General features: G+C 42.8%; 1 protein-coding gene across 5 annotated transcripts in view; it reads left to right on the top strand.

The window, feature by feature from the left end:
- Positions 1 to 11,814, top strand: part of LOC115241153 (dynein heavy chain, cytoplasmic) — a 19,813-nt gene that overhangs the window by 1,041 nt on the left and 6,958 nt on the right. For 2 of the 5 annotated variants that reach the window (XM_029816756.1, XM_029816755.1), the window contains exons 2-15: positions 124 to 1,736; positions 1,819 to 1,954; positions 2,022 to 2,395; positions 3,323 to 3,394; positions 3,528 to 6,878; positions 6,956 to 7,350; positions 7,432 to 7,742; positions 7,829 to 7,917; positions 8,162 to 8,191; positions 8,323 to 9,469; positions 9,572 to 10,067; positions 10,175 to 10,790; positions 10,869 to 11,663; positions 11,752 to 11,814. In XM_029816756.1, the coding sequence (XP_029672616.1) occupies positions 124 to 1,736; positions 1,819 to 1,954; positions 2,022 to 2,395; positions 3,323 to 3,394; positions 3,528 to 6,878; positions 6,956 to 7,350; positions 7,432 to 7,742; positions 7,829 to 7,917; positions 8,162 to 8,191; positions 8,323 to 9,469; positions 9,572 to 10,067; positions 10,175 to 10,790; positions 10,869 to 11,663; positions 11,752 to 11,814 (9,488 nt within the window). Of the gene's footprint in view, positions 1 to 123; positions 1,737 to 1,818; positions 1,955 to 2,021; positions 2,396 to 2,664; positions 2,701 to 3,322; positions 3,395 to 3,527; positions 6,879 to 6,955; positions 7,351 to 7,431; positions 7,743 to 7,828; positions 7,918 to 8,161; positions 8,192 to 8,322; positions 9,470 to 9,571; positions 10,068 to 10,174; positions 10,791 to 10,868; positions 11,664 to 11,751 lie in introns of all 5 variants that reach the window. The other 3 variants (XM_029816759.1, XM_029816758.1, XM_029816754.1) reach the window with 2 other exon arrangements.

The following is an 11,814-nucleotide window of genomic DNA, read 5'->3' as shown; positions in this document are numbered from 1 at the left end:
TGTATACATAATTTTTTTTTTTTTTGCTTCGCAATTTTCTTTTTTAATGTATTATAGTGATTTAATTGTTTGTTTTAAAAACTTTACAATATTATTTATGTTTGATGTTCTTTCTTTGTGCAGAGGAAGATAGCGGTGAAGGAGATGAGGATAAGGAGAATGCGACTTATTATATATCAAATGAGATACACTTCTCGAATCCGAAAATGGCCTCCTTGGTTTTAACAAAACGTGGGATTGTCGTTGAGGCTGATAAATCCATTCACTCTCAAGTGCGTTTAATCACATTCTCTGATGGGCCACCATACGAGACTCTGCATGCGATGAGTAAAACCATGGCACCCTATTTTAAAAGTTACGTTAAGGAAACGGGTCGCGCTCATAGGGACGGTGACAAGATGGTACCGTTAGTAGAAAAGAAGATTGCGGAACTCGAAATGGGTTTATTGCATTTACAACAGAATATCGATATCCCCGAGATTTCATTACCGGTTCATCCGATCGTCGCACAAGTCATCAAGCAATGCGAGGAGGAAGGTCGCAAGCCGAAAGTTGCCGATTTTGGCGATAAGGTGGAAGATTCGACATTCCTAAATCAATTGCAGAACGGCGTCAACAGATGGATAAAGGAGATCCAGAAGGTGACGAAACTGAATCGTGATCCGGAATCGGGTACGGCGCTTCAAGAGATATCATTCTGGTTGAATCTCGAAAGAGCGTTGCATCGTATCCAGGAGAAACGGGAGAGCATCGAAATCTCTCTGACGCTCGATATACTCAAACATGGCAAGAGATTCCACGCCACGGTGAGTTTCGACACCGACACTGGTTTGAAACAGGCACTAGCCACTGTGAATGACTACAATCCACTGATGAAAGACTTTCCGATCAACGATCTATTATCGGCCACCGAATTGGAAAGGATACGCAGTAGCGTGCAACAGATTTTCATGCACTTGCGAAAGATTCGGAGCACCAAGTATCCGATTCAGAGAGTGCTGAGATTGGTGGAGGCTATCTCGAGGGATTTGGGACAGCAGCTGCTCAAGGTGTTGGGTACACGACGACTGATGCATATCCCGTTCGACGATTTCGAGAAGGTGATGGCTCAATGCTTCGAGGTGTTCACCACTTGGGACGACGAGTATGACAAGCTCACGGGTCTGTTGAGGGACGTCGTGAAGAAGAAACGCGACGAGCACATGAAGATGGTGTGGAGGGTGTTGCCAGCGCATAAGAAGCTGCAATCGAGGATGGAACACATGCGTCGCTTCCGACGGCAACATGAACAGCTGAGAACGGTGATAGTTCGCGTTCTTCGGCCTACAGTTCGTCAAAACAGTAACAGCTCCACGATGGAGAATACTGATAGCGACAATGTGAAAGTGGAATTTGCCTTGGACGCCGCGGACGCTAATGCCATCAGCGAGGTCAACTTAGCGTACGAGAACGTGAAGGAGGTAGATTGTTTGGATATCACCAAGGAAGGACAGGAATCCTGGGACGCTGCAGTGCACAGATACGAGGAGCGTATAGAGCGCGTGGAGGCACGGATCACGGCCCATCTCCGAGATCAATTGGGCACCGCTAAGAACGCGAACGAGATGTTCAGAATATTTTCCAGATTCAACGCTCTCTTTGTACGGCCACATATTCGGGGTGCTATTAGAGAATATCAGACACAACTGATACAGAGAGTCAAAGACGATATTGAAGCGTTGCACGAAAAGTTCAAGGTATCAAATATAAATATGATTTTAATTATTTGTACTTGAAACAAATGAATGCGTTTGTATAACTCTGAAAACTTCTATATAGGTTCAATACGCACAAAGTAAATGCTGCAGGATGAGTATGGTGAGGGATTTGCCGCCTGTTGCTGGATCAATAATATGGGTCAAGCAAATTGATTACCAATTGACAATGTACTTGAAACGTGTCGAGGACGTTTTAGGTAATTTTTAAATTTTTAAATTTTAAAAATTAATTTTCTTTATTTATTAATATATGCGTATCTCTAGGAAAAGGATGGGAGAGTCATATCGAGGGTCAGAAACTCAAAGCCGACGGGGATAGCTTCCGTATGAAGTTATCGACGCAAGAGATCTTCGATGAATGGGCTCGTAAGGTGCAGGCACGAAATCTCGGTGTGACTGGACGTATCTTCACGATCGAAAGTGTACGTTCGAGGACGGGACGCGGCAATGTGTTGAAATTGAAAGTGAATTTCCTTCCCGAGATTATCACGCTGTCCAAAGAAGTGAGAAACTTGAGAAACCTCGGATTCCGCGTTCCTCTGCCTATTGTGAATAAGGCTCATCAGGCTAACCAGTTGTATCCCTTTGCCATCAGCCTCATCGAGAGCATCAGAACTTATGAGAGAACACTGGAGAAGGTAAGATAATAATTGGTAATTATTTTTTAATCCCCACTCATCTAAAAATTAAATATTTCTTATCAAATGGTCGATTTTTTTATATTTTCTGGGTATTTCTATGCAATTATCAGTGTCATATAATGATATATATATAGGCAATTTTTAAAGCTTTAAGAGTCAGAACAAAATGATAGATTATATTAGGATACTAGTGCCAGGTGTGTGTTGAAGATATGATTGTTAGAATAATTGATATCTCTAATTTTTTGGATCTCCAATATTTTTAGCTTACCAATCGGAGTCCCCATTGTCCCGCACTAAAGGTAGTCATACTTGACGCTTCCAGGAATTATGCATCTTGCCTATATATGCAAATACTCTTACTGTCTGCCTGCTTAGCTAGTAGAGAGATTTGTAATGCAAGATAAAAGTTTATTTTCTCGACTGATTTATACATATATTTGACAATCAGTTGTATCAGTTATTTTCAATTACATGTAGGCTTGTACGGATGTGCGGCAGGTCTAAATGGAAAAATCTACAAAAGTCCAAAAAATTGTTTATAAAATTTACAAAATATCCTGAAGGATATATGAGTGAAAATGTAAATGCTAATTAAATTTTGTTTTACATACGAAAATAGAGATACTTACAAATTTATATAATTATAAATCTCATTTTATTAAAGTTAAATGATTTTAAGGCTATCCGCATATCCGGAGGATTGCTTGGAGGCAACATAATATATATAAGAATGTTCCATCTGTCTGATATAAATATCCAACAATTATCATATGACTTTATATTACCTATATTGAATTTTTAAGTATATATATTCTTGAGTTATCGGTATTTATTGAATGATAACTTTATGTTGTAAAACTGTACTGTATATTATTTGCATATTACAAATTTAAAAATATAATTAAATGACTTTTTATTTAGATTGAAGACAAAGCCAGTATTATACCCTTGGTTGCTGGTATGCGTAAAGATGTTCTACAATTGATCTCTGAGGTGAGTTAACAGTATATAAAGTATATATTTTCAATATGTATATTCGTTTTTTTATACTTACATTGCAATTTTTAAAATAGCATACATTTATTAAATTAACTATTATTATTTTGTCGTATCTTTAAACATTTAGGGTATCGCCTTAGTGTGGGAAAGCTACAAACTTGATCAATATGTACAACGTTTGTCCGATACTGTCGTTTCCTTCCAAGAAAGAGTGGAAGATCTTCTGGTTGTGGAGGAACAGTTAGATGTTGACGTACGTTCTCTCGAAACATGTCCTTATTCTGCGAACACGTTTGCCGACATATTATCCAAGATCCAAAAATCGGTGGACGAGCTGTCTTTAAAGAACTATTCCAACTTACACATTTGGGTAGCGAGACTCGACGAAGAAGTGGAGAAGAATCTGGCGGCCAGATTGGAGGCTGGAATAAAAGCGTGGACCGACGCCCTGACTGGCCATAAGAAAGAAGTGGACTTGAGTATGGACACAGACGCTCCTGTGCAACCGACGCACAAACCCGGCGGCGATCCTAAGATTCAAAATCAGATCCATGAAGTCCGAATTACAAATCAAACTATGTATTTGTATCCCAGCATCGAGGATGCAAGATTCCAGATAATGCAACAATTATTCGCATGGCAGGCGATTGTTACGTCGCAAGTTCGTCTGCAAAGCTCGAGATATCAAGTCGGTCTGGACAAACCTGAATCGGGTACGTACAGAAATTTGCTTACCAAACTAACCTCTGGGAAGCAACCGCTGGAGGCGGCATACGAGGCAGTCGAATCCAAGATGAAGGACGTTGCCGATTACGTCGATCAGTGGCTACGTTATCAGGCACTCTGGGATCTGCAACCGGGTAATCTTTACGGCAAATTGGGTGAAAATATTAATTTGTGGATGAAGTGCTTGAATGACATAAAGAAAACGAGAACCACCTTCGATACTTCTGATACAAGACGCGAATTCGGACCTGTGATCATAGATTTTGCGAAAGTGCAGAGTAAGGTGTCTCTAAAGTACGATTCGTGGCATAAAGAAACATTGGGCAAATTCGGGACGCTTCTGGGTAACGAGATGTCGAGTTTTCATTCTCAGGTATCGAAATCTAGGAGCGATCTAGAACAACAGTCGATTGAAGCAGCTAGCACATCCGATGCAGTCGGCTTTATAACGTACGTGCAATCCCTAAAACGTAAAATGAAGGCGTGGGAAAAACAAGTTGACATATATCGCGAGGGTCAAAGGATACTCGAACGTCAGAGATTCCAGTTCCCGTCATCTTGGCTGCATGTGGACAACATTGAGGGCGAGTGGGGTGCATTCAACGAAATCATCAAACGTAAGGATACCAGCATTCAAACGCAAGTTGCATCCTTGCAAATGAAGATCGTCGCCGAGGATAAAGCAGTCGAGACAAGAACCACTGACTTCCTCAGTGATTGGGAGAGAGGCAAACCGGTCGAAGGTCATTTGCGACCGGATGAAGCATTACAGCAGCTGCAATTATTTGAGAGTAAATTTGCTAGGCTCAAAGAGGAAAGAGACAATGTTGCCAAAGCGAAAGAGGCGTTAGAATTGCAAGAACCGGGCGGAATATCCACCAGCGAAGATAGGATGCAAGTAGTATTCGAGGAGCTGCAAGATTTGAGAGGAGTTTGGTCGGAATTATCGAGGATATGGGCGCAGATTGACGAAACGCGCGAGAAGCCATGGCTCTCCGTGCAACCGCGAAAGTTGCGTCAGCAATTAGACACGATGATGGCGCAATTGAAAGAACTCCCAGCGAGATTGAGGCAATACTCATCATACGAATACGTGAAGAAGATGTTACAGAGTTACACGAAGGTGAATATGTTGATTGTGGAATTAAAGTCCGACGCGCTCAAGGAAAGACACTGGAAACAGTTGACAAAGCAACTCAGAGTCAACTGGGTTTTGAGTGAATTGACCCTCGGTCAAGTTTGGGACGTAAACCTTCAAAAGAATGAGAGTATAGTTAAAGATATTATCCTCGTGGCTCAAGGAGAGATGGCACTCGAGGAATTCCTGAAACAGGTACGCGAGTCCTGGCAAACATATGAACTGGACTTAATAAATTATCAAAATAAATGCAGACTGATACGTGGCTGGGATGATTTGTTCAACAAGGTGAAGGAACATATCAATTCAGTGGCCGCTATGAAATTATCGCCGTATTATAAAGTGTTCGAGGAAGAAGCTTTGACTTGGGAGGAAAAATTGAATAGAATCAACGCCTTGTTTGACGTATGGATAGATGTGCAGCGGCGATGGGTCTATCTCGAGGGCATCTTCTCCGGTAGCGCGGATATTAAGACATTATTACCCGTGGAAACATCACGCTTCCAAAGTATTAGTTCCGAGTTTCTAGGGCTGATGAAAAAAGTATCTAAATCCCCCATGGTCACGGATGTTCTGAACATTCCCGGCGTTCAGAGAGCGCTCGAACGTTTGGCCGATCTTCTCGGTAAGATACAGAAGGCGCTGGGCGAATACTTGGAAAGAGAACGTACGTCCTTCCCACGCTTTTATTTTGTTGGCGACGAAGATTTGCTTGAGATTATCGGTAACAGTAAAAATGTCGCGAGGCTACAAAAGCACTTCAAGAAAATGTTTGCCGGCGTGGCTGCTATTCTATTAAACGAAGATAATATGATTATCACCGGTATCGCTTCGCGCGAGGGTGAAGAAGTTATATTCCAGAATCCCGTGTCGACGATCGATCATCCCAAGATTAACGAATGGTTGACGCTCGTCGAGAAGGAGATGCGCGTGACGCTCGCCTCGAGCCTCGCGAAGGCAGTACAAGATATTAAACAATTCAAGGACGGAAATATAAACCCGCAGGCATTTATGTCGTGGTGTGACAATTATCAGGCCCAGATAATAGTTTTAGCTGCGCAAATTCTGTGGTCGGAAGATGTGGAAGCGGCGCTACACGAGGCGCAAGCGGATCCGAGCAAAAATTCGTTGGAACGGGTTTTGGTACAAGTGGAGGGCACATTAAACGTTCTGGCTGACTCGGTTCTTCAAGAGCAGCCGCCTCTAAGAAGAAAAAAACTGGAGCATCTAATCAACGAATTTGTGCACAAACGCACCGTTACCAGACGATTGATCGCCAACAAAGTCTCGAATCCGAAGGCTTTCGAATGGCTATGCGAGATGAGATTCTATTTTGACCCAAGACAAACGGAAGTGCTTCAGCAGCTTACAATACACATGGCGAATGCCAAGTTCTTCTATGGATTCGAATACCTGGGTGTACAAGATAGGTTGGTGCAGACGCCATTGACCGATAGATGCTATCTGACGATGACGCAAGCATTGGAAGCTCGACTCGGCGGATCGCCGTTCGGACCAGCTGGCACAGGAAAGACCGAATCCGTGAAAGCGTTGGGTCATCAGCTCGGAAGATTCGTATTGGTATTTAATTGCGACGAAACATTCGATTTCCAGGTAAGTCAGATCTCGATGATATCAATGCTATGACGATAAAGAGAAACGTATCATTTATTGTCGTTATTTGTTTACAGGCTATGGGACGTATATTTGTCGGTCTCTGTCAAGTGGGCGCGTGGGGCTGTTTCGACGAATTTAATCGTTTGGAGGAGCGTATGTTGTCCGCTGTCTCTCAACAAGTGCAAACGATTCAAGAGGCGCTCAAGAGCCAGATGGAGGGCAAGAAGGAAGGAACCCTCTGTGTCGAATTGGTCGGAAAGCAAGTCAAAGTCTCGACGGATATGGCTATATTCATCACCATGAATCCAGGATACGCCGGACGTTCCAATCTACCTGATAATCTGAAGAAGCTTTTCAGATCGCTTGCTATGACCACGCCCGATCGGCAACTAATTGCCGAAGTGATGCTCTTCAGTCAAGGTTTCCGTTCCGCGGAAAAATTGGCTTGTAAAATTGTGCCATTTTTCAAGTATGTATCCGTAAGATATAGTATCTCGCGTAGCAAAGTTTGTATCTACATTGTGAATGTCAATTTGTTATATCTTTCCAGGCTCTGTGATGAACAACTTTCTAATCAGTCTCATTACGACTTTGGACTGCGTGCACTTAAATCCGTGCTGATCTCTGCTGGAAATGTGAAACGCGATCGTATACAAAAGATCAAAGAAGGCATGCAGAATCGTGGTGAGACCAATATCGACGAAGCCTCGATCGCTGAGAATCTGCCCGAACAAGAAATACTCATTCAATCTGTATGTGAAACGATGGTTCCCAAATTGGTCGCCGAAGACATCCCATTGTTGTTCAGTTTGCTAAGTGATGTGTTCCCTAATGTAAATTACACACGCGCGGAAATGAAGGGTAAATTATTATAATAAAATAAGAAACAAATGTGTATACAGATATTTAGTATTTCTATGTACATGTATGTATTTTATTCTCTCTAGGATTGAAGGATCAAATCAGAAAAGTATGTGCCGAGGAATATCTAGTATGCGGCGAAGGAGATGAGCAAGGTGGCGCCTGGCAAGAGAAGGTACAATATATTCTTCTAATTTATATATACTATAAATGATATTTAATGAATAAATATTATTTATAACACGCGCTAATCATCTTTTCATGCACTAACACATGACTTTACACTGGACTATTACACTTATGTCACTAGTTAAAATACTAACTATATTTATATTAACTGTGCACATCACGCATATTTTTGTACATATTAAATAACAATGCTTAAAGACTTAATTTTCATATTGTTTATGCGTACTAAGGAATCGGTCGGTGAAACATGGGTAGAAAAGGTGAGATTGATTTAAATTTAATCACATATTTTTTATCTTTCTCTTTTGTATTTTGCATTACACTGGCAGCGCTATTAATCATCTTTATTCCCTTCTGATATTTCTCCACTTATAATATATTGTTTGTTTAGGTGCTTCAATTATACCAAATTTGTAATTTGAATCATGGACTAATGATGGTCGGCCCGAGCGGATCTGGTAAAACCACGGCGTGGAAAGTGCTGCTCAAAGCATTAGAGCGATTCGAAGGTGTGGAAGGTGTCGCCCATGTGATTGACCCGAAAGCTATCAGCAAGGAAACTCTATACGGCGTGTTAGATCCGAACACGCGTGAATGGACGGACGGTCTGTTCACGCATATACTGAGGAAGATAATCGACAACGTAAGAGGTGAAATCAATAAACGGCAATGGATCATATTCGACGGAGACGTCGATCCGGAATGGGTCGAGAATTTAAATTCTGTATTAGACGACAATAAGCTTCTCACTTTGCCCAACGGCGAACGTTTGAGTTTACCACCGAATGTGAGAGTGATGTTCGAAGTGCAAGATCTGAAATACGCTACCCTGGCCACTGTGTCGCGTTGCGGTATGGTTTGGTTCTCGGAGGACGTGCTGTCGACGGAAATGATATTCGAGAATTATATGCTACGCTTACGAAATATACCACTGGAGGATGGCGAGGAAGATAACCTTGGCAAAAAGGCGACAGATAAGGAGGACACTATATCGCCAGCATTAGCCGTGCAGCGTGAAGTCGCCAGCATCATGCAGAGCTACTTCGCACCCGACGGCTTAGTAGTAAGATGTCTGGAGTATGCCATGAAGCAGGAGCACATAATGGACTTTACGCGCTTGCGAGCGCTCAGTTCTTTGTTCTCTATGCTAAATCAAGCTGTACGCAATGTACTGCAGTACAATCACTCGCACACCGATTTTCCTCTGCCGAGCGAGCAATTGGAACGTTACATGCCCAAGTGCTTGGTCTACGCGCTTTTGTGGAGTTTCGCGGGAGATGCCAAATTGAAAGTTAGATCCGACTTGGGTGATTTTATCAGATCAATCACGACTGTACCTTTACCTTCTCAGAATAACATACCGATTATAGACTTTGAAGTGAACATACACGGCGAGTGGTTACCTTGGAGCAACAAAGTTCCTCAGATCGAAGTGGAGACTCACAAAGTTGCCAGCCCGGATATCGTTGTACCTACTTTGGACACTGTGAGGCACGAAAGTTTATTATACACTTGGTTGGCCGAACACAAACCACTGGGTAAGTAATTGTAATATTCGCATAGCAGGGAGACGAATAGACGCACGTTCATTATGCATCGAAAGATGTTATAATAACAAATACAATTATATTTGTTCGCAGTGCTCTGTGGACCACCCGGATCCGGTAAAACTATGACGCTCTTTTCGGCTTTGCGAGCGCTACCGGATATGGAAGTCGTTGGACTTAACTTTTCCTCCGCCACGACACCCGAATTGTTACTCAAGACATTCGACCACTATTGCGAATATCGCAAGATGCCCAACGGCGTTGTATTGTCCCCAGTGCAATTAGGCAAGTGGCTGGTTCTATTCTGTGACGAGATCAATTTACCCGACATGGACAATTACGGAACGCAGCGCGTAATCTCTTTCTTGCGACAATTGGTGGAACACAAGGGCTTTTATAGAACCAGCGATCAAGCCTGGGTCAGTCTGGAAAGGATTCAGTTTGTGGGTGCCTGTAATCCACCCACGGATCCTGGTAGGAAACCTCTCAGTCACAGATTCCTACGACATGTGCCCGTCATTTACGTCGATTATCCCGGAGAAACTTCCCTGAAACAGATTTACGGCACATTCACGCGCGCTATGCTTAGGTAAATCTTACTTCCTTTTTTCATAGCTAATGATTGTGTTGCGTTACAAATATCGATTAATGTGAGAGAAATTTTTCTTATTAAAATTTGTCTTTCTAAAATTATAGATTAACGCCTAATCTGAGAGGTTACGCGGAAGCCTTGACGAACGCAATGGTGGAGTTTTATCTGTCTTCACAGGAGAAATTCACCCAGGATATGCAACCGCATTATGTATACTCGCCGCGAGAGATGACGCGTTGGGTACGTGGCATCTGCGAAGCCATTAGACCGCTAGATAATCTCTCCGTTGAAGGTCTAGTGCGCTTGTGGGCCCATGAGGCTCTTCGTCTGTTCCAAGACAGATTGGTGGAGGAATCCGAGAGAGCTTGGACAAACAAGAACATAGACACCGTGGCTCTGAAGCACTTTATGTCGGTTGACAGAGAGAAGGCATTGACGAGACCAATCTTGTACAGTAACTGGTTGTCAAAGGATTACGTGCCGGTGAACAGAGAAGAGCTGAGAGATTACGTTCGGGCGAGGTTGAAAATATTCTACGAAGAAGAACTGGATGTGCCATTGGTACTTTTTGACGAGGTTCTAGAACATGTTTTACGAATTGACAGAATTTTCCGACAGCCTCAGGGACATTTGTTACTCATCGGTGTCTCTGGCGCTGGAAAGACAACTCTGTCGAGATTCGTTGCATGGATGAATGGCTTGTCTATCTTTCAAATCAAGGTAATTTTTACGCGCTGTCTTAATATGTGCAAACATTGTATTGTAATTTTTTTTTAATCAGTCAATACATGACGACAGGTACATAACAAATACACGGGTGAAGATTTCGATGAAGATTTGCGGCAAGTATTAAGACGATCTGGTTGTAAGGACGAAAAAATAGCTTTCATTCTCGATGAGTCCAACGTGTTGGATTCTGGTTTCCTCGAGCGGATGAACACATTACTCGCTAACGGAGAAGTACCCGGATTATTCGAAGGTGACGAATATACGACGCTCATGACACAATGCAAGGAAGGCGCTCAACGGGAGGGTCTGATGCTGGACTCCAACGAGGAATTGTACAAGTGGTTTACCGGCCAGGTTATGAAAAATTTGCACGTCGTGTTCACGATGAATCCAAGCACGGACGGTTTAAAGGATCGTGCGGCAACGTCACCCGCGTTATTCAACAGATGCGTGCTGAATTGGTTCGGCGATTGGTCGGACAACGCATTGTTCCAAGTCGGCAAGGAGTTTACTAATCGCGTCGACCTGGAAAGACCCATGTGGAAGTGTCCAGACTTTTTCCCGTCCGCGTGCTCTCTGATCCCGTCGCTACCGTCGCACAGGGACGCCGTTATAAACGCGTGCGTTTATGTCCACCAAACTTTGCACAAAGCAAACGCGCGGCTGGCCAAGAGAGGCGCACGAACCATGGCGATCACACCGCGCCACTATTTAGATTTTATTAATCACTTCGTCAAACTGTATCAAGAGAAGAGGAGTGATCTGGAAGAGCAACAATTGCACTTGAATGTTGGTTTGAGCAAAATTGCCGAGACAGTGGAGCAAGTGGAAGAGATGCAGAAGAGTTTAGCTGTCAAATCTCTGGTGAGATGGGCTGAATTTATGAAAAACTTTTTTTTTTTTTTTAACGGAACAGAATCTTTAATCGACATTTTTCTGCATTTTTTTATAGGAACTGCATGCCAAGAATGAAGCTGCGAATAAATTAAGGCGGCAAATGGTAAAGGATCAGCAG

Source organism: Formica exsecta, unplaced genomic scaffold (assembly GCF_003651465.1).
Source record: "Formica exsecta isolate Colony F162 unplaced genomic scaffold, ASM365146v1 scaffold47, whole genome shotgun sequence".
Classification (NCBI taxonomy): Eukaryota; Metazoa; Arthropoda; class Insecta; order Hymenoptera; family Formicidae; genus Formica; species Formica exsecta.
Note: the sequence above shows the minus strand (reverse complement) of the source record. Positions and strands in the feature narration are given on the sequence as shown.